Genomic DNA, 25,305 nt, shown 5'->3' with positions numbered 1-25,305 from the left:
AAGAAAAGTGCTAGGAGTGTTGTGTAACGGTGCTCCCCTGTACTGGCCCTAATGGAAGCTCTCTTTCTCCTAGAATCCCAGTAATTGTGGTTCATTGTTGTAGGGATTCCAAGAGAATCTAGTTTGCAAGTAGAAGCTGGATTCTTATCAAGGGCCCCCGACCCCCTTCCCATTCATTCCCAGGCAACGGGGGACATGGTGAATCTCTGAGGAGTGGCATGCATGCTGGGGCCCAGACTACAAAGGGACCAAAACAGAGCCAAAGACTTTGCGTTGAGTTCAAAGCCAGGTTTATTGGATCAAGGAAATGTCAGAGAGAATCCGCAAATTGACCTCTAATGCAAGAGGACTTGGGCCATCCTCTTGATGTTTGGCATGCTAGCATCCCTTCTGACATCAGGGAGGATGCCCCTGCTAGTGCCCGTGCATCTCGAGAGTGCCCTGCGTACACGGCATGGCTGAGGGAGGTCACGCAGTGGTGCAGGCAGTCTGGGCGCCTTGCCCTTGCTGCCGAGCCCTAGGAGTGTGGCTGGTTCCTTGTCCTTTGTTCTCAGCCGTGGCTCGGCACCCCAGGGAAGGAGGGCTGAATTGGGCTCGACCAAAGGCTTTCCTGAGGCCCTGTTGAGCCTGGCAGCATGTCCAGGAGGGCTTGGAATTCGTCATCACTGAGGGGTTCTTCCAGGGTTGGCCGAAGTGCGTCTTCCCGTGTGCCGTCGCTCAGGATAGGTCGTGCCTTTTCCAGAAGGCTGGCGTCTGACAAGAGTTCATCTAAGAGGCTCCCTGAGCTTCTGGCGCCTGAGAGCTGGGCCTGCGGCTGGAGCGGAGGAGATGTGAGTTGATCTGTTTGTGCCTGCTGCTGCCATATTTGTGTCTTGGTCTGTTTGGGCTGCAAAATATCCGCGTGAGAGCTGCATGGCTGAGTCAGATGCTGCCCGGTCTGTGGAGGACTGCTGCAGGGGACAGGCTGAGGGAGTGCTGCCACGCCAAGTTTCAGGCTGTTGTGTGCGGGGAAGCCCCTCCGTGGGCAGAGGGCATGAGTGCTGCATGAATGGGTGCGAGACCCCCTTCTACACTCACCCTGCTTTGTTACTGCTGGGGTCTGTTCCCAGAGGTGGAGAGTTCTCAACTCCCTGGAAATCCAGGGTGGACTGGACCACCAAGAGCATCATTGTTTGCACACCTAGCCACCAGAGTGAGCACAAGGCACAAAGAAGCTGGGGGACAGAGGAGGGGCTACAGCAGCAAGGGACCGGAAGCTGTCCAGTGGATAACATGAAGGCAAGTTATCAGTGCTCTTGTGAATGTTGGGGAGGGCCCTTTTGTCTGATGGGACATTCAGGGCCGGTCTGGCATCGGGGTCTTCTGCCCAAGCCTTGGCAGATCCCTTCTGCTCTGCTCCGGGTGCTAAGCTGTATGGTTCTGAAACCATATCTAAGGAAGATGAGAGAAACGGAGACAGGTACATTAGAAGTGAGACATTCCAGGTCGATTTTTAACCCCCTTGCCACCACCCCTGCTGTGACAGGCTCCAGGCTAATCACTGCCTTTGGCTAGGCCTCGACCCAGGGTGATGTGACCTTTCCCGGTCCCCATGTCCTTACAAAATGAGGGGCAATGTCAGGGCCACACTGGAAGCCTGGCTTCCATGAAAGATCCCTCGCTGACTCGCTAGACTTTCGGGACACCTCACAGGCTGTCCGGCACCTCCTCTGCCCCGTTCCCTTCAGGAAATGGATACTTTCATGTCAGGCACCTGAGTGAAATCGTATAGTGAAATTTAAATACCCACATTCCTCACCCCGAACCCCTCAATGACCCACTCGCCCAACCGAAACCTTTATAAGTGCCTGGGAATCTGAACTCCGAAACTGGGAAATGCATAATGTCCAGGGGGGAAGCAGGGTTAACAGCCAAGCAATGTCCAAGAAAGATCAGAGTATGTGATTTGGGGAGAGATGGAAAGGTTGGAGAGGTGGGCAGCACATGCTATGATGAAGGCTAGGCAGATTGGTGGGGAAGGGGGTTTCTGGGACACAGCAGTGGTCTGCTTCCCTGCTGGGCTCCTGTCCCTCAATGATGGCTCATCTGAACTATATGAGCCGGTCAGTTCCCCTGCTCTGACACCGTGGGCTCTAGGCCAGCATCCAAGTTGGGAGACTGAAGCATCCACACCCATCAGCCTGGATACCGGCTCCTACCCACTCCAGGGGAACACAGACATCTCATCCAATGCTGTCGCTGCTGGGCGAGCTGTTCTTGTGAATACTGCTCAAGTTTGTCAGGAAGAACTCTTAGGGGAGAATGCAAATCAGAATGGATACCAGTTCACACAGGTGTCTTGCCCCTGAGAGTGCAGCCCCGCCCCCTGGCCGAAGGAGCCACTCCCCGTGCACGCAGCCCGGCCCCGCCCCCGTGCCCTCCTCGGCCACGACCCTGCCCCGGCCGCCGGCCCGCCCCTTCATCAGGCAGGCAGGCAGGAGGCAGTCGTTCCCAGCGGCCCGGGGCTCTTCTGAGCGCCGCTGTCCCTCCTCAGCCTGCCAGCGGCGGCGGCTGCACAGGCAGCGGCGCGGTCACTTTAGGAGGCGCAGCTTGAGCCGAGCGGCGGCCGCGGAGGGGCCAGCCCAGAGCGTTGGCGGCGCCGGTGGCGTCCGCGTCGGTTTCCATGGAGGCGGCAGCGGCGGTTGCGGTGGTGGCGGCAGCGGCGGCGGCGAAGGCGACGGAGATGGCGGCGGAGGGGTACACGGTCACCGACATGGTCCGCGGGCAGGCGTGCGACGTGGGGCCGCACTAAAGCAACCTCCGGTACATCGGGGAAGGATCCTGAGGCGTGATGTGGTGATTGTCCGCACCCCGTGTGCCGGCCTTGCACCCCCGCGCAGCTTCACACCCGACCTATGCGTTCGCAGCCGCGGCCTTGGCCTAGGACCCTCGACCCTGATTCCAGCGCAGACCCCGACCCCCGCCAAACCGCCCCGTCTTCTGCGTGCCAGGAACTGGGGCAGGGCCTGGCCGCTCTTGCTGGGGCTTTGTTCCCGCAGCTTCCAGGTCGGGCCTCGCTCAGCGCGGGGAGTCGGGTAGGGGCTCAGGGCGTGGGGGCCGTGCCCCGGTGGGGCCCTTCGTGACCCCCAGGCCGGGAACTTGAGCCCCGCCCAAGGGTGCACCCCTCGCAGCCTTCCCTTGACGACCCCATTGAAGCCGCCAATTCCTTCAGATATTCAAGGCGGTTGCGGCCATCGTCAGGAAATTGGTTGTCAGAGGCGTGTGTGCAGAAAGTCGGGATCATCGTCTCGTTTTGGCCCCTCGCTTGTGTTTTCCGCTTATGGCTTAGCTTCAGCACCTTCCGAGGTTCCAGTGGTGCTCTCCTGTGTAAGCTTTCTACAAAGCGTGGAGTGGCAGCAGTGTTGGTGTTTAAAGGTTCAAACCTGAAGTTCCTTAATGGATTCTGCTGTGGTAGTGTTCGAGGTTCAGGAAGGGTAAGTCAGCATCGCTGTCTTGATTTCTTCCAGAGTCATTTGGTTTTCGACCTCAGTTGACGCCCCCCCCCCCCGCCACCGCCCCACTTTGAGCCCTACTGAGCTTTCCTACTAGCAGATAGGCATCTAGATGTCTTAGCACAATGACTGCGGGGTTTTCCTTCTAAGGCTTGAGCGCCCAGTGTGTATGCAGCCCAGATGGACTTCTTGGAGAAGCAAGTGCAGGCTCCCGTGGCTAGCTTCAGATCTTTCAGAAGCATACTTGGAATCAGGGTGAGGGTGTTGTTATTGATTTGTTGTTTTAAGTAGAACCAAGCACCTGTCGTCCTTTGTGCTGACGGAGACTTGTGGACTTGGAGGCTCCCGTCCACCTCAGCCTTCATGGGAGTGTGTCTCTTGTGTTGAATGAAGGAAGCAAACCATTTGTGAACACTGCATGTCAGATACTGTGCTTGGTACGTTATCTCACGTTACCTGAACTGCCACTTGTAGAGAGGGAAGGGCCAGAGACAGTTGTCTTTCAGACGTGAAGCTGTTTGGAGGTGAAGCCAGTACTTAGAGTCGCCCAAATAGTCAGACATGAGATTGGAGCTTGAATCCTCTTTCGGTTGCAGTAGCCCTTTGATTGCTCCCTGTTTTCCTTAATTAGTGTTGGCAACAATTTTGGACTTTTAGCCTATTTTACCCTTACAAGCAAATTAATTTCAGGAATGTATTCAAATTTGAATGTTCAAAATTTTAGGAATGCATAGTGGTAATGTTTTACCATGTTTGCTAGATAAGTACGAAGAGAATATATAATGTGTAAGAAAAATGTTTTGAATATTTCCTTCCAGTTTGTGTAACCTTTGTTAATGAATATCTGGACTTGAAAACCATTCTAAGTGAAAGAAGACAAACATTGATAATCACATATTCTATGAATCCATTGAATTGGATGTCAAGAATATGCAAATCTCAATTTCATAGACATGAAATCCATCCCAGTTCACAGGTTAGTGGCTGTCCGTTTTCTCTCAGTCCTATTTTTGCGTACAAAATCTTCTTCATATGAATATGAACTTCATACTGGTCATATTGCTTAATATGCCATGCATTTATTCTTTATGTATGGCCTGTAATAGTGTATCAGAAACTATTTATCCCTTCTTATAATAATAGACATTTGGGTTAGTACATTTTCCGTTAGTATGAATTCACATTTTGAACATTTATACATGCATATTTTTTTGTAATAATCTGTTGTTTCAACATGTGTGAAGAATATTTTCGAGTAGTGATACTGGGTCATTGTGTCTTAAATACACCTTAACTGCCTTTTGAGTATTTCCTTTTTTATTACCTTGGCTTCTCTTTGGTTTTTGTGAGTCCATTGTATGCGTTTGGTCTGTGGTTCTCAAATACATTAACCCATTTCTCTCTCTGTTGTCTTTAAACGGATAATTATATAATCTCAAACACATCCTGAAAAGAATGGAAACAAATCTCTATATCCTGGCTTCCCTCTCCCATCTTTAATGATTTTGATGATGTGTTTTACAACTTTACGTTTATTCTTTCACAAATTCTTGCCGTTATTGCCTTTCCAATGATGGTTTTCTCATTTCTAGGTCATCACTTCTTTTCTCATTAGGGTCTTAAATTCTCAATCTTTCTTGCAGGGTAAGTTTCTTATTGCAAGTTTCTTTCCGTGTTTGCGTGTCTGTGAAACTTTTGATCTCTCCGGTTATTCTAAAGTACTGTCTTGTGGCATAGGTTATGCTAGATTGCACGTTCTTCTCATTCAGGGATTTGTCTCTCTCTGTGAACTCCCTTCTTGGCCTTCAACGTTTGTGTTGAGAATTCTGCTGAAAGCCTGATGGAGGTTCTCTTGTGATTGACTTGTTATTGTTTTGGTGAACTTAGAATCATTTCTTTGTCATGAAATGAGGTCCTTTTCATGACAACATATCTTGTTGTAGGTCATCCTCTTTTTAAGCTCTGCCCACTATGAAAGGGCTTTGTCCATGGTGGTCTTAGTCCATTTGTGCTGCCATACTAAAAATACAATAAGATGATGTGTTTAGAAACAGCTTAAACTTATTGCTAACGATTCTGGAAACTGGAAGCCCAAGATCACAGTGCCAGCATGGTCGGGTCTGGCATGGACACGCTTCTTGTTTGCAGACTGCTGACATTTTGTGTGTCCTTACATGGGAGGGGAGGCAAGGGAGCTCCCCTAGACCTCTTTTTATGAGTATTTTTAAAAATAGGAACACTTATATAAGGACTTTATCCTTCTGGCCCAATTTGCCTCCCAAAGTTCCAACCTCTGAAAACCGTCACCTCAGGGGTTAGGTTTCAGCATACATCTTCGAGGGGGACACAAAGATTCAGACTGTAGCATCGCTTGAGATAGTAAATCAAGGGTATGCCTTTGCCTCTAATTTTCTCACCTTCATTTCTGAAGCCATCAGTCTCAGAAGAGTAATAGAAATTTCTTTCAATATTATTGATGTTTTCCTAAAAAATGTTATTAAATATCTCTGTGTGTATCTATATATACATTTAATATATAATATATGTAATTTAATATCTCATACACACACACACACACAAACAACATATTAGACAGTTCTAGTCCAATCTTTATTAGGATATTCTTCAACAAACCCCTGAGTTGAGCTTTGCAACTTTGAACAAGTCAGCTAACATCTGAGGGCATGATTTTTCTCAGCTATGAGGTTGGAATGAACCATTTCTAAGGTTGTTTCCATAATCGATGTTCTGCAATCTCCTAGACTGTGGGTGCTGGTAGATATTTCTATTTTTAAATAAGGAAACTAACTCACTGGCATGTTAAATCAACCAGGAAGAAGGAAAATTGCTTATCTCTGGTTAGCACAACTTGGTGATAGAAGTCCCTTTGTCCTGTTTGACAGCTGTAGGGACACATGATTATCTTTGCTTTCAACCTGGCTGAGAGGCAGATTCAGTTACCCTCTGTAGGGTGCTCTGCCCCCTTGTCTGATAATTTAAGCTCATGGTGGTTCATGCCCTTATGAAACCCTACAATCAGGGAGGCAGGCCTTGCCTCCTGTGAGCTAAAGAAAGCTTCCACTTGGCGTATTTACCAGTTCCTCCACTGAAACTTTGTTTCCGCATCAAGAATTAATCTCCCCTTTCTCTATATGTTTTCACTCTTACTGTTGTTTTAAGTAGCTCACCATTCAGACTTGCATTACCATTTAGCCAAAGGCAGTGAATGTGTCTTCTTCATCTTTGATTTCCCAGGGTCGTACCCAGTGCCTGGTAGGTGCCTGATGGTTAATATTGTTGAGTATCAAATAGATTCTAGGTTGGTGCAATTGCATGCTCTCTAACATGGCCTATGCTGGTTCTATTCTTTATTGAGATGTAAGTATTGATACATTTGTATACTTCTCCATGAGCAGAAAGTAGCCACCTTTTCCCTAGTCTGAAACCTAAATAGGTGTTTTTGACCTGTTTTTCCCCTTTGTGATGTAATCTTTAGCAATGGGTTTTGTTCAGAAATGGCTTTTTCTTCCACTGTGCCATCACAGAGGAGGGGCCCTTTAGCCTTTGAATGCCACAACCATCCCACAACATAGATGTGAAGCAGTGGTGACAATACACGAAGTGCACTCAGTTTCCCCCTCCCCCTCTGAACTCCCCCTGAAATCCAGGGAATCTGCACCTGCATTTTGAAGGTGTTTTCATGGGATGAATGTGCCTTACTTATGAACTGCCTGAGACCAAGTGTATACAGATGAGCCAAAACATGGGCGAGCCCTTTTCTGAAAAATGAAGCTCTTTATTTTTTTACTCACCTGAGGTATCTTCCATCCAGCCTGCTCAACCTTGGCTAGAATTGCAAGACAAATAAAGCATCTGAGTAACTGGATAGGTGTCTCTGAAGACCAGGATTTTCAACAAAGGAGAGAAAAGCAACAGAGACAAAATAGAAGGTATTAATTCAAATTAGAATTAGAAAGATCAGTATGAATGAGTATGGATTCATGATAAATCTTATCTTTAAAAAAATTCATATTTCCAAAAATTTCACTAAGTTTGTTTAGAAACTAAGCAAGCAGCAGTGTGCTCCCTCTGCATCCACGGCTTTGGAAATACAGCCATTGGCATCTCTTGAGCAGAAACTGAACAAGACTAGGCTGGAATATCTTGACATCACAGGGTGCAGGGCGGGGATGCTGTCCAGGGCTCCCGAGGGTGTATCAGATGACTCAGGAGCCCACTGCTCTCTGTTGGATAATTAGAGAATTGAAGAGAATGATAACCACAGTGGATCAAGGGCACCAACTAATGTTTAACTCCAAGGCTTCATGATAGTGGAAAAAAAAGAATATCCCTTACTGGTTACCTTTGGAAGACAGTGAGTGACCAACAGCTTATTTCAAAAATTGTTTACAGAAGGAAAGAATTAAATATTTATTCTGCCTTTCCCTTGTGAATTCTGTCTCAGGGTAACTAAATCGATGAAAGTAAATTCTCTCATTACAGAACTCACTCAGATAATAAGTAACGAATGTGTAAAAGCACTGTCATCTTGCAGCCCCTTTAAAGAAATGATGGGTCTAGACATGACCATTCTTGGCCACTGACATCACGAAAGAGGGACAGCTGGACATTCCATGCTTCCTCATGGGCGTGCGTAGCACCATCTGTGAAGTTTACTGTGAAGTAAATCCTTGAACCTGCATCTAATCAGCCTCTAAGATTTAAGTATATGAAAATAGTCAGTGTAAATACTGATGTTTGTGTTAACAAAGTGGCCTCAAAAGCCTAATAAATCCTAATAGAAAAGAGCTATAGGTGAGAAGAAACGAAAAAAAACAAGGTAATACTTTGTGACTTAACATGTTACATGATTCAGTGAAAGAGGACAAGGAAAACCTAAAGGAAAACAGATCTGAGGCCTGGCGAGTGAAGTGTGATGAGAAAAGTGCTGAAACTTTTCTCACTTCTGATACCTAATCTCATTCATTTGGGCTTAATTTCCTTCTGAGTCCTTCCTCAGTTGATTAGCTTCGAAGTCATTTATGTAGTTGTCCCACAGCAAACATAAACTTATTTTATGATATGAAAAGAAGATACAGTTTGGGGAATTTAATGAGGATTACATTTGTAGTTTCTCTTTGTTTTCTTCTATTTAGTCTTTTGCCCAGAAAGTAACTGTGTTCTCAGTTAACCAATAAGGTGGTAAAATTGTTCAATATTTGCTCAACATCAGTGTGTTTGGGGAGGAGGAGAATAGTGGCAGTGATAGAGCCTTTTCTCTTTAATAGTGACTTGTTTAGTTCAATAGTACACACAACCATTTGACCTTTGGAATGGTAGGTGTTTGTTCAGAGCAGAAGAGCCCTTTTATATCAGTTCAGAAGGAGGATTGTACACGTTCTTCCAAGCAGAGCATAATGCTAAAGACGGGAGGTGCCCCTCAGCTCAATATTCACGAGCCAAGAGAGGGCCCCACGATGCTGGTCTGGGACTGCAGACCCACCTCGTGGCCTCAGCCGGCTAGAGAGGCCACTGCTTAGAAAGCTTCTGTGTATCAGACAGATTTCTACTTGCCGGTCGAACATTTACTTGCCATCTGGTATGTCCAGGCTTGAACTCACCATCTTCCTCCTTTCTTTGCATCAAATATCATTGGCAGCATCTGTTTTCCTTCTGCTCGATCTTCAAACCATGTGTTCACCTCCAGATGTTCCACTTTATCTCTTGCATCTCCTACCTCATTAACACCTGGGGGTCCTCATCGTGCAGGTGGTTTTGCTTGGCCTTTGATATTATAGCCCTGGTCCTGCCACTTAGGAGTGAATTACTCTATATCCCAGATTCCTCATCTGTAAAGTGGACATAATGCCTTCCTTACAGGGTAGTTGTAAGAACCAAATAGAACATCAAATCTATCTGGAATGCAGTAAGCACTAACTAGTGGCCATAGGTGCTACTGTTATTAATTAAGTATATTTGATCTTCAGTAGCCATCCTTCCTTCTGGTTATCAACTAGTCTGAGGTTTTTGCATCCTTCTCATGTTGATATCCTTTTATTTTAAAGCAATTTTTATTGTGGTATGGTTCCTATACAGTAAACTACACACATTTCACATGTACCCTTTGATGAATTTTGATAGAAGTCTACACCCATGAAACTACTGCCACACTCATGAAAGTTAACATTTCCAGCACTCCCCAAGGGCTGCAATTTTCAAAGTCCCAATTTATCCCTTCCCACTCCCTTTAATCCCTGGTAACTGTAAGTTTGTTCTCTATGTCTGTGACTCTGTTTCTGTTTTGTAGATAAGTTCATTCATGTGCTTTTTTTTTTTTAGATTCTACAAATAAGTGATATCATGTAGCATTTTTCTTTTTCTTTCTGGCCTCACTTAGAATGACATTCTCCAGGTCCATCTATGTTGCTGCAAATGGAATTATTTTTCTTTTTATGGCTGCATGGTATTTTGTTGTTGAAACATACCACGTCTTCTTTATCCAGTCATCTGTCGATGGATATTCATGTTTTTTCCATGTCTTGGCTATTGTAAATAATGGTGCTGTGAAAATTGGAGTGCACGTGTATTTTTGAATTCTATCTTCCTCCAGATATATGCCCAGGAGTGGCATTAATGCATTATATGGTAGGTCTACTCCTAGTCTTTTGAGGAATCTCCATACTGTTTTCCACAGTGGCTGCACCAAACCACATTCCCACCCTCAGTGAAGGAGCATTCCCTTTTCTCCTCACCCTCTCCAGCATTTATCATTTGTGAAATTTTCAACGATGGCCATTCTGACCCGTGTGAGGTGATACCTCATCTTTGTTTTGATTTGCATTTCTCTAACAATTGGTGATGCTGAGCATCTTTTCATGTGCTTGTCGGCCATCTGGATGTCTTCTCCAGTCTGTTTTGCCAGACTTTGGTAGTGTTCCTAATCACTTACTTACAGTTTCCTGCCTCCCCATCTGACTCCGTGTCCAGCTTCCTTGGCCTCTGCCCTCTGCAGGTGCCTACTCATGATCTGTCTGCATTCACCATATGACCCCAGCCCAAATCAGACTATTATGTGTATATTGCATCCAGAGTGATCCTTTTAAAACAGAATGTGGTAATGTCTTTCTCTGTCTCTGTCTCTCTCTCTCTCTCTTTCTCTATCTCACACACACACACACACACACACACACACACACTGTTCATGGGTCTGAGTATAAAATGCCAAAATTCTCACCACGATGTTCATGTCCTGTTTGGTCCAAGCCTGGACCCCTCTCCCCACCCTCACCTTGTACCGCTCTCGCCCTTTGCTGTCTCCTCACCGGCCACAGGGCCCACCTACCATGCTGCTTCCTCCCCAGCATGCACATGCTCTTTCCTCTGCCTGTGATGTTCTGCCCACTCCATCCTTTACTCACTCTTGCTCATTATCCTGTCTCTCAGCAGAAGCATTATTTCAGGAAAGCCTTCCCTGTCTCAGTTAGTTCTATCTGTGACCTCCTTGAACCACTGGCCTGGCCTTCAGTGCATTCAGCTCAGTTGCAATTTTACATATATCCAGGTGGGTATTTCACAGACACATTTTTCCCTAATTAGACAGTCAGCTCCAAGAATACGGTTTTTGGCCAACATTGGTTGTTTTTGTTGCTTGGAGCTGTGCATGGAACACAAAAGTTTGTTTAAAAAATACTCCCTGAGTGAATGAACAGCACTTGCCTTCCTCTCTTCAGCCTAAATCCCCATGCCTCTAGATCACTGGGTTAATGTCCTAGCCCTGTATCGCCATGCGCCTTTTGTGCAATGCTCAGCCTCTGCCCTCGATGTCCTCTCACCTGGAATGTCCACTTGGCTTCCTTCTGTCCACCCAAATCCAGCCTTTGAGGTTCAGCTCCAGTGTCCCCTCTGCAGAGCTTCTGAAAACCTTGTTGATAAAGGGGGTGAGAAGGGATAAATTGGGAGTTAGAAGTTTGCCCCTCTTAGGGAGTGATGGAAATGTTAGGTGGTGATGGTTTTCTCAGTGTATCCGTCTATCAAAATTCATCAAATTGTACAGCTGAAATATGTGTAGTTTACTGTACAGAAATTATACCACAATAAAGTTATTATAAAATTAATTTATAAAAACCACATTGGTCTTCATAGCTTTAGCATCCTTCTCTGTGCAAGTTTCGATCTCAGTACCTCATTTCAAAATTCCTAATTTAATGAACAGAGGATATGAATCCAAGGTAACTACTGTGGCATAGTCTACGTTGTTCCTTTTGTTTCTAGTTTATTAATATGAATCGACATTTTTAAAGCATATTGTATTACACAGGCACAAAACTTGCCCAAACCAAGTGCTGGTTAAAATGAAAGTTGAAAGGAAGTTGAAAATTTCATTTAAAAAATTCATCTTTATAGAAGGGAATTAAATGATTGGATCTTTAATAAATTCTGGCTTTTATTGAATTACTCTTTCCTTTGCAGTGTTGAGAATTAATGTGTGGAGATAAAAATTAATTAATGGTGATTGAGAAAGATGTATTAAAAAACTTGTTTGCCTTGGCCAAACAAGAAGGCATTTTCACAGCAGATACATGAAAAAGTATGGATTAGGGCTATACATAATGTTCTGTTGAATAATTGGAGTTTATTCCTCTCACACCTGGTAAAAATAACATTTTGGTATTCCAGACCCTACACCATTATTTTTCTGTCCATTTAAATTTTGTTCTCATAAGATTGTAAAGTATAGTGTGTGTGTGTGTGTGTGTGTTTCACCTGACCAGGGAACTGTTTGCTTGCTTTCACTGTAATTTGCCTGCCTCACTTTTTTTTCTCAGGGGTGTTGGTTGGGGGAGACAGTTCAGTTTATATACTTACTTATTCTTAGAGAAGGTACTGGGGATTGGAGGTACCGGGGCTTGAACCCAGGACCTCATGCATGCTAAGCATGTGCTCAACCACTTGAGCTACAGCCTCCCCTTGTATAAGTCCTTATGAAAGGACAAAGATGGGTCTTTCTCTGTGTCAGAGGGATTGACAGCCAAAGAGCTCCGGTCCCTCTTGCAAAGACACGCACGGAGGTCTCATGTCACTTGACTCTGAATGTGAAATAAGACACGGTTTTACTTTTTCTGCTTCAGTTATCTCAGGGGTCTCTAGAACCAATTGAACACAGCTTTTTCACAGCATATTACCATTTATTGCATCATTCATCAAGTGAAATCAGCCTGTCCACAAATAACTCAACAGGTAACGGTCTTCAACACAGGAGTCTGGCTTTCATGAAGAAACAGACTGGTATTTTTCTTTCTCTTTCTGGCTTACTTCACTTAGGATGACATTCTCTAGGGACATCCATGTTGCTGCAAATGGCATTATGTTGTCATTTTATGGCTGAGTAGTATTTCATTGTATATAACACAGGGAAATATATTTAAGATGTTGTACTAGCTTATGGTGAAAAACAATGTGAAAATTAATATATGTATATTCAATTATGACAAGAAGTGTGCTGTACACCAGAAACCGACACAACATTGTAAACTGACTGTAACTCAATTAAAAAAAGAAAAACAGAACAGATTGTTTGGATCAACAGCTATCCTCAAAAGATTATCTTCAATTTAAAAAGAAAATAGATCTTATATTTATTATCTGCGATAGTAGTTGAGAGGGACGTGCAGTAGGAATCTGGAAATTCCCTGAGGTTTACTTTACCCACTTGGGACAGCTTCCTTGATTATTAATTAATACCAGAAGCGAAGAGAATCCATGTGGTTAAATTGTATTTCCTTTTATTTCTTTTTATCTGATGATCAGAAACCAAATTCCAAAAAGCATCCGGGGAGATAAAAAGCAGAAAGGGAAGAGTTTGAATAAAGCAGAAAATTTGAAACTTACCTAAAGAATCACATCAAACATATTTAATTTGTTTTTTCTTTTCTGGAAAAGCTTCATATAGGGAGGCAAAGTAACTTAGGGATTAAAGGTGCACACTGAGTCACTGAGTAGCTGACCTTGAGCAAACTATTTGACCTTGCTGAACCCCAGTTTCCTTGCCTGTAACATGGGGATAATAATGTTATGTGCATTTTAGGATTATTGCAACGATCAGTGTAAATACATAACAAATGCTTAGCCAGTATGCCTGCAGGCTGAGTGTAATGTAACACTCCTTGTGACGTATGATTCTCAGAAGAGATCTTCAGGCAATTCTGAGGCTGTAGAATTACTGCAAAATTTTTGAATCCTTGTAAACTACAGTTACATCCCTCAGTGAGGCAGAAACATATGTGAACCTTTTAGGGTTAAATGAAAACCTGCCATTTCCTTAGCCAAGAACATCGCTGTTTGCTGGTGTGCTTTTGTTGTTGACTACTTTAGGCAAATCATTTCATGTAATAATTATCAGACTTTCCCTAAGACTTGGATTCCTGGGATAAAGCTAACCTGGGTAGGCAGAATTTCATTTAAAATAGCCCCTGAGAAATGTATAAGATCCAGATAAACTGTTCTCTAAAGTCATTAACTTTCTTTATTTTTTAAATGAAGTATCATTGATTTGCAATATTGTGTTAGTTTCAGGTACACAGGAAATTGATTCAGATAAATATATATATATATATTCCTTTTCTGATTTTTTTCCCTTTCCATTATAGGTTTACAAGATATTTACTATAGTTCCTGCTGTTGTACAGTAAATCCTTTTTGTTTATTTTATATACAGAATTGTGTATCTGTTAATCCAATAATCCTAAATTATCTCTCCTCCCAACCTTTCCCCTTTGGTAACCATAAGTTTGTTTTCTGTGTCTGTGAGTCTATTTCTCTTATGTAAATATTTGTATAAATTTTTAAATTCCACATATAAATGTTATACAACATTCATCTTTCTCTGAGTGACTTCACTGAATTTAATGTGGCATATATACACAATGGAATACTACTCAGCCATAAAAAAGATTTTAAAATAATGCCAGTTGTAGCATCATTGATGGACATAGAGATTGTCATAATAAGTGAAGTAAGTCAGAGAGAGAAAGACAAGTATCACATGACATCACTTGTATGTGGAATCTAAAAAGAAAACAAGACAGCTGAACTTATTTACAAAACAGAAACAGACTCAGAATTGAAAAAGCCACTTGCTTTTAAAAATATCTCCCAGGGCAGGTCAGTCAGTCACAGGACAGAATTTTGACAGCAGCAGCTCCGTTAAGGGAAGAGCTCTGACTGAATTCTCTCAGTGGTCAGAGAGGGACTTGACAGGATTTCCCAGAAGCTGGACACACCATCCCAGAGGAGACTGGGTGTGTCCCTTGTCACAGCAGGCTGGGCAATAGGGAAGACAGCAGAACCATAAAGCACTTTGGGCTTTAAGCCAGGATTCACATCCTCATGCCTCCCCTCAGCCTTCAACCCATTCTCTTCTCTCTCCTGAGTGTCAGGGGATCTCGTGACCTCTACGTGTTGATTGATTTGAGTGGAAGATGATCAACACTGCTTTGGGTGACACCGGAGTAGGTTAACTGCTGGCAATCAGACTAAACAGCAGAAGAAATATTGCCTTCAAGCTTTAAATATATTTTATTTTTCTCCTGGCAGCCAATGGAAGGGGTCACATCTTTGTTGGGGTTCACTGGCTATTACTTCCTCCACTAAGAATTTATCCTTCCACTCTTTTTGTCTTGTGGATGAGGGAGAGTTTCTTAACCTTTTCTTTACTTTCCAGGTAGTTTGTCTTTAGAGTCACTACTTTCCTGTTCATAAGACACACACACACGGACCCACATGCACACACAAACACACACACAACTTAATTGACCAGTTTATCTGATGCCTTTAAATCTTGAGTATTATTTTTTGATGGCCACTCCAAAAGTGGAAAGCTATTAAAGGAAGAGAAACGAAGCATGAGTTTTCAAAGCCAAGATAGTTTGGAATGTTCTTCTAAGTACTCATCTTCATCATTAAGAAATTGATCTTTTTCACTGCCCGCTTATAATTGCCAATAAAATCCAACTAAAAAAAACATGAACCAAGTGCCAGACACAATAATTTGTCTACTTCAGGTGTACCCACCAGCTTTGATCTGGAGAAGGGCATCACATATGAACAGATGCAGGTGAGGTTTCTGCAGCGCCTCTGAATGATTATATTTTGTTGCTTTTAATTCAGTACTAACCTGATTTCTTTTTCCATTTTAGACTGTGATTGAAGAAGTCCTACAGGAAAGTGGGTATTACAATTTTAATTCTAACAGATGAGATCCAGGGTTTGCTTTCAAATATTAAAGATCAGTTTAGAACTTAGAATTCATCCCCACCAACCTTAAGTGAAAACTGGCAGACAGTGCTGGGCAGGGAACATATGGACAGAATCCCAAGGACGAATAGTTCCAGCAACTGCTGGGACTTTCCTGAGAACCCCCTTCTGGCCAGCTTGCCACAGGCAGCTGGCTCTTCACACTCAACCCTGTGTGTTGCCACAGCCGGCAGCTGCAGCACAGGAAGCCCAGGGGATTCTCACCAGCGAGAGGGTGCAGCCCCATCTTGGGCATCAAAATCTGTTACCAAACTCAGGTCCAGCAGCTCACCACTCAAAAATCAATACTCGAGAGGGACAAATTTTGGTAGAAGGGACAGTTGCCTTTTGTTCAAATGCTGGCAGTCTGGGGAGGTGGTGGACTTAGTGTCTACAAAAAACAACTCCAAACAGTCTGCTCAATCATGAATGTTTTAAAGGGAAAAAGGAAGTGACTTCAGGTAAGTCATTGAGATGGGGGTCAGAGTCATTTCTCTCCCCACTCCTTCATGTGCAGGCTTGTAATCCTCTTGTGATTTTTCTTTAGATGCCATCATGTTCACACAGTTTGTTCATGGGATGACTGAAGGGGAAGCTAGGAAAGTGATCTGGTCATCTGTAAATTACTTAGTCTCCATTTCTACTTCTTTGATCTAGGAATGAACCAACATGTTAAGCAAGGTGTAGTGTGATCAAAATATTTGAAAGGTGTGCTAGACCTGGAGTTAAGAAGGGCATGGGGGTGCCTGATTTAAAGTCAGTGACCAGACAAAGGGACTTCATGCAGAGAGCTCTTCCTGTCAAAATGTGCTTACATTAGTTTATTTGAGAGGCAATCCCAGAAAACTCTGGTAGGGTATTGAAATCAATGAAGCAAGTTACCATTGTGGCGGATGGAACTTGAACCCACTGGGACTCTGAGTGCTCCAGGGCTCAGGTATCTGGGATACTGATTTCTGATTCCCATCAGTCCTTGTTGGAGGCATTTTTCTTCTCGAGACATTAGTTCCTTGGCATTTCTGGCCTCCTCTAAGAGTGGGCAAAGCAGATTTTAGAGGCCAGAGAAATCCTCAGGAAAAAGAATGCAGATGCTAGTGGTTGGAAGTCATGCCAGCACATTTTGAAGGGGTTTGAATGAGGGGATATGGGCGCTGCCAGTGTTTACTATAAATGAAATGTCTCTGGGCTTTGTCGAGGAGCCCACTGGTAACTGAATTATCAGATCAACCGTGAGCCACCACTTACACATCCTGTATGGCTAAAGTTTCTTTAGGAGGCCAGTAGAGTCTGCTGTCCCAAAGTGGCCTTTTCTGCCTGGAGATACAGCCTTTCTGTCAAGCTGATGAAGCTGTCAGGTGACCGCTATTTAAATTATTCTCAAAGTCTTTCCCAAAGATAACTATTAGCCTTGGAAAGAGAAAGAAGTCTTAAGAACAACCTGTTACGGTCATTATATGGAAATTAGATTCTTTTTTTGATATTAATTCATTCTCCAGCATTTTTCCCTTCTGTTTCAACAAGTTATTATTATGAATCGCACATAAGCATATTCAAATGCTTGTTCTTTTGGCTTGAGAATGTATTTCCAAAATTCAACCTTTGTAAGTTTAGTTCTGTTGTGATTTGTAACTTCAGAGAAATGAAGGCATATTGTTAACAGAAATCACCCTCTCCATCATCACTCTGTTCCCACTATCCTGGAGGGATTTGGAACGTTCATTTTCTATTCTCGATCTGAATACATTCAGCCTTCCACGGATGGTGTGAATGTCTCTATTCTTGACTTTTGGCAACTTCATATTTCAAGTGCCCTTGCTTGTGGTGGGGCAAAAATCATACTTACCACTGTTACATCTGCATTTTCTGAGACTCAGGATCATGTGCTATGACTGTCTTCAAATTTTTGCAGAGAATCCACTAAGTACCAGTGTAAGGAACTTAGGGAGACTCTTACAAGAGGTCTTATATTTCCTTTTTTAGAAATAATAATTTCAGTCTTACTTTCAAATGTATGGTTACCCTTTCAATTCTATGATTATTGAGTTTTTTGAAAAATCAAATACTATATTTTCCAAGACATATTCCTGTATTAAAAGACATTGCAGATTTTCTTATTATGGTAAATAGACAATAAGATGCTTAATAATGAAGGTGAAATTGTTTAGTTATATTCAGAATTGTGAATACAATATGAAGACATGAATTTAATGATCAATTTAAAGCAAAATATGATAGTAATGACATGAAGTTTTCTTAAAATGCTCCAAGTTAAAATGAATAATCCATTTAAAGAGCCACATGGCCGTGACATTCCTTCTTCAGTTTCTAATAGCAATGATAAAATATATCACTGGGAGAGTTTTCATTGCTTACATGTAAAAAGAACCCATGGTAGTGCTTAAAGCCATTACTTGTTTACTGGTGTCCCCAATTAATTTCCAAGAGAAAATCAGGCTCCACATAGACACCTAATACTTCACAAGCTGAAAACACACATAATTCCAAATACGAATCAGATCAAATGTGACAGTCATGATTTACCCATAGTCCAAGGATAGAGGATGCAAAACATCGCAGGACATATAGAGGTATTTATAATTAGTACTTAGAATCAGTAGAGTGTATTTTCCCAAATAGGATTTGTAAATAGCCAATATCCTCAAAGATGTTAATAGATGCTCCCTGAAAAATAAAATTCCTTGACCAAATATATTTGGGAAATTCTGATTGTATGTTTTTCCATTTTTGGAGAATGTTAACATGTATTAATATATTAAGGACTTTGAGGTGCACTGTAGGAAAGAAGTCTGCTGACCTTGTTCACCCCAATGAATCTTCATCTTTTACTTGGAACACAAACTGAGAATACCTGCCCTAGAAATATGGTTAGAAATAAGAAGCGTTGTTTTAACTCCTCCACCAGTATTTGTCCAGATCTACTGTTCCCATCATCCTTTTAATCATCATTGTCATCACTGCAAAATAGTATTCAATGATCTTGGTTCATCACCATGCACAGAGAATTACGTGCTAAGTCCTGTATAACTCAAGTTTACAATTTAAGACTGTCCGTTCAAATTAAGACACATGTGTACAAAGCATCCAGACAACAGCTAAAGCATTAAGCCAAGATATGGCACATTTTCAGCTTAGATCGTGGAGTTTATGTGTAGTTAGGGATAGAGAGATGCAGTTCTCAAACAGAATCTCAGGACAAGGCCATTATCTAGCTATTAGCTGTCTTCGGGGAAGTTACCGAGAACTGTTTAAATAATAGTAAGATGGCTTGGGCAGTCAGGAGGGAGATTTTCTCAGGCACAAAATGCTGCATTAGTTAAAGAAAATGGTAGCAGGAACAGAAACAGTAGTGAGGGACCCTAGCCAGAATGAGGGCTTTGGGAAGTGGGGGTAGTATGGAGTTGAACTGAAGACAGCTGTGTAAGTAAATGAAACAGGGTTCAAACAAGCTGGGCCAGACCCAGAAGGGCTCTACTCCTGATCATTTGCAGGCTTGTCTCATTAATTACATCTGTTACACACATAACAGTTCGCTTCCTAACCAGAAGGTTACAGCCTGGCACGCCTGAATTTGATCAGCGTTGTTTATGAGAGTAAAAGCGTTGTGTTTTTTAAGTGAAGAGATTACCAACATATCATCCTTGTATACTTAGGGGTATGCATTAACATTTTATTTTGTGACAATGTAATATGTGTTGAGATTTTTTTTAAAAAGTACATTGAATCAGCTTGCATTATTTTTCCTGCAATTAACTGTTGAATATGTGAAATAGTCATTTAAGATACAGGCTACTCTGGAGTGGTGATTTTTCCACTCTAGAAGGTTATTAGTTCCCACTGAGTTTATAGTTTGAGAAACACAGTGTTAGCAGTGAACTTCAGCAAAAGGCAGCTTTCTGACATTCTCCCTATTCTGTCATGTTTAGAATCACATTTTGATTCCATGTGATTTGTTTACTTATATACCTGGGCTGCTGCTTTTGGAATTGAATGTGTGAACTAAAACATCTGAGGCTGTAACTAACTCTTTCCACTTCTGACTCTTCCAGGTATCACTCCTATCCCTGGGGCATCAAGAATCACCCGACAAACAGATGAAAATGCTGCATTTTGAAATGGATGTGGTTTCCCAGTCAAGTTCCAGTTCTGGACTTGAGACACTGCTGCAAAATGCCCAGGGATGGGGAGCTGCTAGAGGAGTGTGCAAGAGAGAAGACCAGCCTACAATGATGCCAGTAGGGTCCTTTCCTAGAGGCTCATCCCGGAGGTGTGTTAGATGCAGGATGATGGAGCTGTCAGCGTGCTCCTGGGGGAAGGATGCTGCAAAATTCATCTGTGAGAAGAAAACCCACCCCTCACTGAACTGTTCTCCAAGTTCAAAACAAAAGAAAACAAAACTTGTCCTATTTTTCAAAGGAATATTTTATATTTTTAGAATTTCTGAAACTATTTATGTAAAGGCATCAAGCCTTCCACTTATAAAAAATAGTTTTAGATAAAATTATAGGACCCAGAACAATTAATATATTGGTTGATTCACTGAGCCCTCCATTTTTCTGCTCTTAAAAGAAATTCAAACTATATGGCTTTGTAGACATTTGTTTGCTTTAATGCAATGTTTGGTTTGCTCTTAAACACTTGAGTGCTAGTGGTCTTGAACTGTAAGACAGCGTAGACAGTATTTGCAACCTTGCACAGCCTCTGAGAATAATTGTCGCATTTAAGTTGGACCGATAGAAGATATTGACCTATAGTATTTGTATACGTACATACACATGTAAGGGGAGGAGGGAGGTTTCCATCAGGCTAATGCTTTGCAGCTAATCAAACTCATAGTGTTTTTAGAGCACTTTCAGGAGTCACAGTCTATGAAAGAGATGGATATTCTTTATTCTGAGTCCCTTGTAACTAACTTTGCCTACATTGGTGTTAAGTTTTTCTTGTTTAAGAACTTTAAATGAAAATAAGTTATATAATAAAAATATAAATTTCTTCTTTATTCCTTGAGACGTCTCTAGAAAAGAGAACTCATAATGCCAAAACACTGCCCATTCCTGTGTAGCGACAATTTATGATGAAAATACTCTAGATCCTTGTTGGGCTAAAATCTCTCTAATTGGCTTCTTATAACTGGTGTAATATCAAGAAATGATTGTGAAATCAGACTACTTCTAGCTATTTTAAGAACATTTTAATTCTATGTAAGTCATCTGAAAGCAGAAATTATGCTTTTTATTTACTTCTCAATAAATTCTTTATTTACACAGTTGAACGATGATCATGTAGTATTTTTTTTTATTATGATCAAATAGAATTTAGTTCAATATAGTTACAGTGCTTGAAATACAACATTTTGTATAGGATGGGAAAATATCAGTGTGAATTAATACTATTTTTACAATGAGTATGTTTAATAAATAAATTATATATCCAAATTCCCTTGGATTAATGCCTTTGAAAACTGCCAGTGAAACTTTGCCTTTAAGCCAAATTAATAATTACAAATACACTGTAATTTAAAGTAACAGATGAGAACAAAGAAATGAAAATTTCAGTTTGGGCCTTCAACCAAATACATTCTTGTAAAATTTACATGTGTAATGGTAAGGCTGTGATGCTGTTGATTTAAGCCAGGAAAAATTTGGTTTCTGTTCTGGCTTCATTTGAACCTGCAGAGTTATAATTTTATCTCTTTTTCACGTGTGGAATGGCCACGTCTTTACTTGTACACAGGCCTAGGATCACACATTTTCATTGTTACAGAAGCCAATACCAAGGAATAAACCAAGGTTTAGGGTGAAAAGCTTGAACCATCTCAAATGGTGTAGAAAAGAATAGTATTCAGAGGTCACATCTTGGTTAGAAAAGAGAAATTATTTATTTGAAGGTATTTTTAAATGTGTACAGTTAACCCTATTAACCAAAAATGGAGCAAAAATTTTTAACCCTTTTAGAACTTACAAATGGCATTTATTATGCTAGAAGTTAGGAAGAACTAACAGAAATTAGCAAATGAATGTTTTTTTCAACAGCAGCTTTAGGCCCATCAACTCTAAACTGATAGATGCATTCTTTCACCAAAATAATATTCATTAAACTAACCAATGAGCCAAAATAAAAGTAACTTGCCAGTCAGTGAATGGGCACTCTCTCAGTGTAAGAGCTGGCATTTAAGAGAAGACTGGGCACTGGGAAGGGAAGAATGTTGTGCCTGGAGTCATGTCCCAACAGGCATGTTAACTTTCCCAAAGCGCTCACTTCTGAGCTTCCTGCAGGGAGCTGTCCCCTCACAGTGAAGCCAGAACCATTATTTTGTTCTCACTGTCTGAACTGTCTCAGAGCAAAGAATTTGTACCTTACACTGAGTCTTGTTTTGTTTTGTTTTGTTTTTTGGGTTTTTTTTTTTTTTGTCTTTTCTTGATTGCATTTAAATACTCTTTCTTGGTATACTTCTTAAATTATTTGTTGAAACCCTGTCTAGGCAAGATGAGAGAAAGGGAGACAGGTACATTAGAACCAAATCTTCCACATCCCCTTGCAACCCCCATGCCAGCACCCCTGGTCTGACAGGCTCCAGGCAAAAACACTGCCTTCGGCTAGGCCTTGACTGGGTGATTTGTCCTTTGTCGGTCCCCAGGTCCTTGCAAAATGAGGGGCAAAGTCAGGGCCACACTGGAACCCTGGCTTCCATGAGAGATGCCTCAGTGACTTACTAGACTCTACGGACCCCTCACAGGCTGTCCGGCACCTCCTCTGCCCAGTCCCCTTCAGGAAATGGATGCCTTCAGGTCAGGCACCTGAGTGAAATCCTATAGTGAATCTTAAAACCCCACATTCCTCACCCCGTAGCCCTCAGTGACCCACTCACCCAACCAAAACCTTTATAATTGCCTGGGAATCTGAACTCCGAGACTAGAAAATGCACAATGTCCAGGGGGGAAGCAGGGATAACAGCCAAGCAATGTCCAAGAAAGATCAGAGTATGTGATTTGGGGTGAGATGGAAAGGTTGGAGAGGTGGGACAGCACACCCTGTGATGAAGGTTAGGCAGGTTGGCGGGGAAGGGGAGTTCAGGGACACAGCAGTGGTCTGCTTCCCTGCTGGGCTCCTGTCCCTCAATGATGGCTCATCTGAACTATATGAGCGGGTCAGTTCCCCTGCTCTGACACCTTGGGCTCTAGGCCAGCCCCCAAGTAGAGAGACTGAAGCATCCACACCCATAAGCTTGGATACTGGATCCTACCCACTGCAGGGGAACACAGACATCTCATCCAATGATGTCGCTGCTGAGCGAGCTCTTCTTGTGAATACTGCTCAAGTTTGTCAGGAAGAAATCTTAGGGGAGAATGCAAATCAGAGGGGATACCAGTTCGCACAGGTGTCTTGGCCCTGAGAGTGCAGCCCCGACCACGCAGCCCGGCCCCGCCCCCGTGCCCTCCTCGGCCACGCCCCTGCCCCGGCCGCCGGCCCGCCCCTTCATCAGGCAGGCAGGAAGGCAAGAGGCAGTCTTTCCCAGCGGCCCGGGGCTCTTCTGAGCGCCGCTGTCCCTCCTCAGCCTGCCAGCGGGGGCGGCTGCACAGGCAGCGGCGCGGTCCCTTTAGGAGGCGCAGCTTGAGCCGAGCGGCGGCCGCGGAGGGGCCAGCCCAGAGTGTTGGCGGCGCCGGTGGCGTCCGCGTCGGTTTCCATGGAGGCGGCAGCGGCGGTTGTGGTTGCAGGGTCTGCGGAGGGGAAGGCGACGTTGATGCCCGCGGAAGGGACACGGTCTCTGACATGGTCCGCGGGCAGGACTGCTACTTGGGGCCGCCCTACAGCAAACTCTGGTACATCGGGGAAGGCTCCTGTGGCATGATGTGATTGTCCGCACCCCGTGTGCCGGCCGCGCACCCCCGCGCAGATTCCCAAACGACCTAGGCGTTCACAGCCGCGGCCTTGGCCTAGGACCCTCGACCCTGATTCCAGCGCCGACCACGACCCCCGCCAAGCTGCCCCGTCTTCTGCGCGCCAGGAACTGGGGCAGGGCCTGGCCGCTCTTGCTGGGGCTTTGCTCCCGCAGCTTCCAGGTCGGCCCTCGCTCAGCGCGGGGAGTCGGGGAGGGGCTTAGGGCGTGGGGTCCGTGGCCCGGGGGTCCTTCGTGACCCCCAGGATGGGAACTTGAGCCCCCGCCCCAGGGGGCACCCCTCGCGACCTTCCCTTGACCACCCCGAGTGAAGCCGCCAATTCCTTCAGATGTTCAAGGCGGTTGCGCCCATGTTCGGGAAGTCGGTTGGTAGTGGCGTGTGTGCAGAAACCCTGTATCAATGTCTCTCTTCAGCCTTTCACCTTTGTTTCCCGCTGAAGGCTTAGCTTCAGCACCTTCCGGGGTGCCAGTGGTTCTCTCCTGAGTAAGATTTCTTGAAAGCATGAAGTGGCAGCAGTGTTGGTGTGGAAAGTTTTTCAAACCTGAAGTTCCCAAATGGATTCTGCTGTGGTAGTGTTCGAGGTTCAGGAAGGGTAAGTCAGCATCGCTGTCTTGATTTCTTCCAGGGTCATTTGGTTTTCGACCTCAGTTGACGCCCCCCCCCCGCCACCGCCCCACTTTGAGCCCTACTGAGGTTTCCTACTAGCAGATAGGCATCTAGATGTCTTAGCACAATGACTGCGCGGTTTTCCTTCTAAGGCTTTAGCGCCCAGTGTGTATGCAGCCCAGATGGAGTTCTTGAAGAAGCAAGTGCAGGCTCCCGTGGCTGGCTTGAGATCCCTCAAAATCGTCCGTGGAATGTTGGTGATGGTGTTATTATTGATTTGTTGTTTTAAGTAGAACCAAGCACCTGTCGTCTTTTGTGCTGACGGAGACTTGTGGACTTGGAGGCTCCCTTCCACCTCAGCCTTCATGGGAGTGTGTCTCTTGTGTTGAATGAAGGAAGCAAACCATTTGTGAACACTGCATGTCAGATACTGTGCTTGGTACATTATTTCATGTTACCTGAACTGCGACCTGTAGAGAGGGAAAGGCCAGAGACAGCTGTCTTGCAGACGCGAAGCTGTCTGGAGGTGAAGCCAGTACTTATAGTCGCCCAAATAGTCAGATTTGAGATTGGAGCTTGAGATCCTCTTTCAGTTGCTGTAGCCCTTTTGATTGTTCCCTGTTTCCTAAATTAGTGTTGGCAATAATTTTGGAATTTTAGCCTATTTTACCCTTACAAGCAAATTGATTTCAGAAATGTAATCAAAATTGATTGTTCAAAATTTTAGGAATGCATAGTGGTAATGTTTTACCATGTTTGCTGGATAAGTACAAAGAGAATATATAATGTGTAAGAAAAACTTTTTGAATATTTCCTTACAGTTTGTGTAACCTTTTGTTAATAAATATCCGGACTTGAAAGCCATTCTAAGTGAAAGAAGACAAATATTGATGATCACATATTCTATGAGTCCATTGAATTGGAAGTCAAGAATAAGCAAATCTCTATTTCATAGACATGAAATCCATCCCAGTTCACAGGTTAGAGGCTGTTCGTTTTCT

At 43.4% G+C, this 25,305-nt stretch overlaps 1 protein-coding gene and 1 long non-coding RNA gene across 3 annotated transcripts; one reads left to right on the top strand and one right to left on the bottom strand.

Annotated features, from left to right (window-relative positions):
* Positions 1-346: 346 nt before the first annotated feature.
* LOC140686683 (uncharacterized) lies at positions 347-1,680 on the bottom strand. The gene is made up of 3 exons (XR_012060482.1): positions 1,602-1,680; positions 1,078-1,431; positions 347-886 (listed from the first exon to the last, which is right to left on the bottom strand). It is a non-coding gene; the product is annotated as an uncharacterized lncRNA (long non-coding RNA).
* A 292-nt stretch (positions 1,681-1,972) lies between these two features.
* LOC140686679 (uncharacterized) lies at positions 1,973-21,067 on the top strand. 2 transcript variants are annotated; one of them, XR_012060479.1, is made up of 2 exons: positions 1,973-3,473; positions 19,850-21,067. XR_012060479.1 is itself a non-coding variant. In XM_072940889.1 (2 exons), the coding sequence occupies exons 1-2, from the start codon at positions 2,302-2,304 to the stop codon at positions 20,297-20,299; spliced, it is 951 nt and encodes a 316-aa protein (XP_072796990.1). In that variant the 5' UTR covers positions 1,973-2,301; the 3' UTR covers positions 20,300-21,067. The 2 variants fall into 2 exon arrangements, 1 of the variants encoding a protein (XP_072796990.1); XM_072940889.1 differs by having other exon boundaries at positions 1,973-2,802.
* The last annotated feature ends 4,238 nt before the right edge of the window (positions 21,068-25,305 follow it).

Source organism: Vicugna pacos, chromosome 17, assembly GCF_048564905.1.
Source record: "Vicugna pacos chromosome 17, VicPac4, whole genome shotgun sequence".
NCBI lineage: Eukaryota > Metazoa > Chordata > Mammalia > Artiodactyla > Camelidae > Vicugna > Vicugna pacos.
The sequence above is the reverse complement of the archived record's forward strand: the minus strand, read 5'-3'. Positions and strand labels throughout refer to the sequence as shown.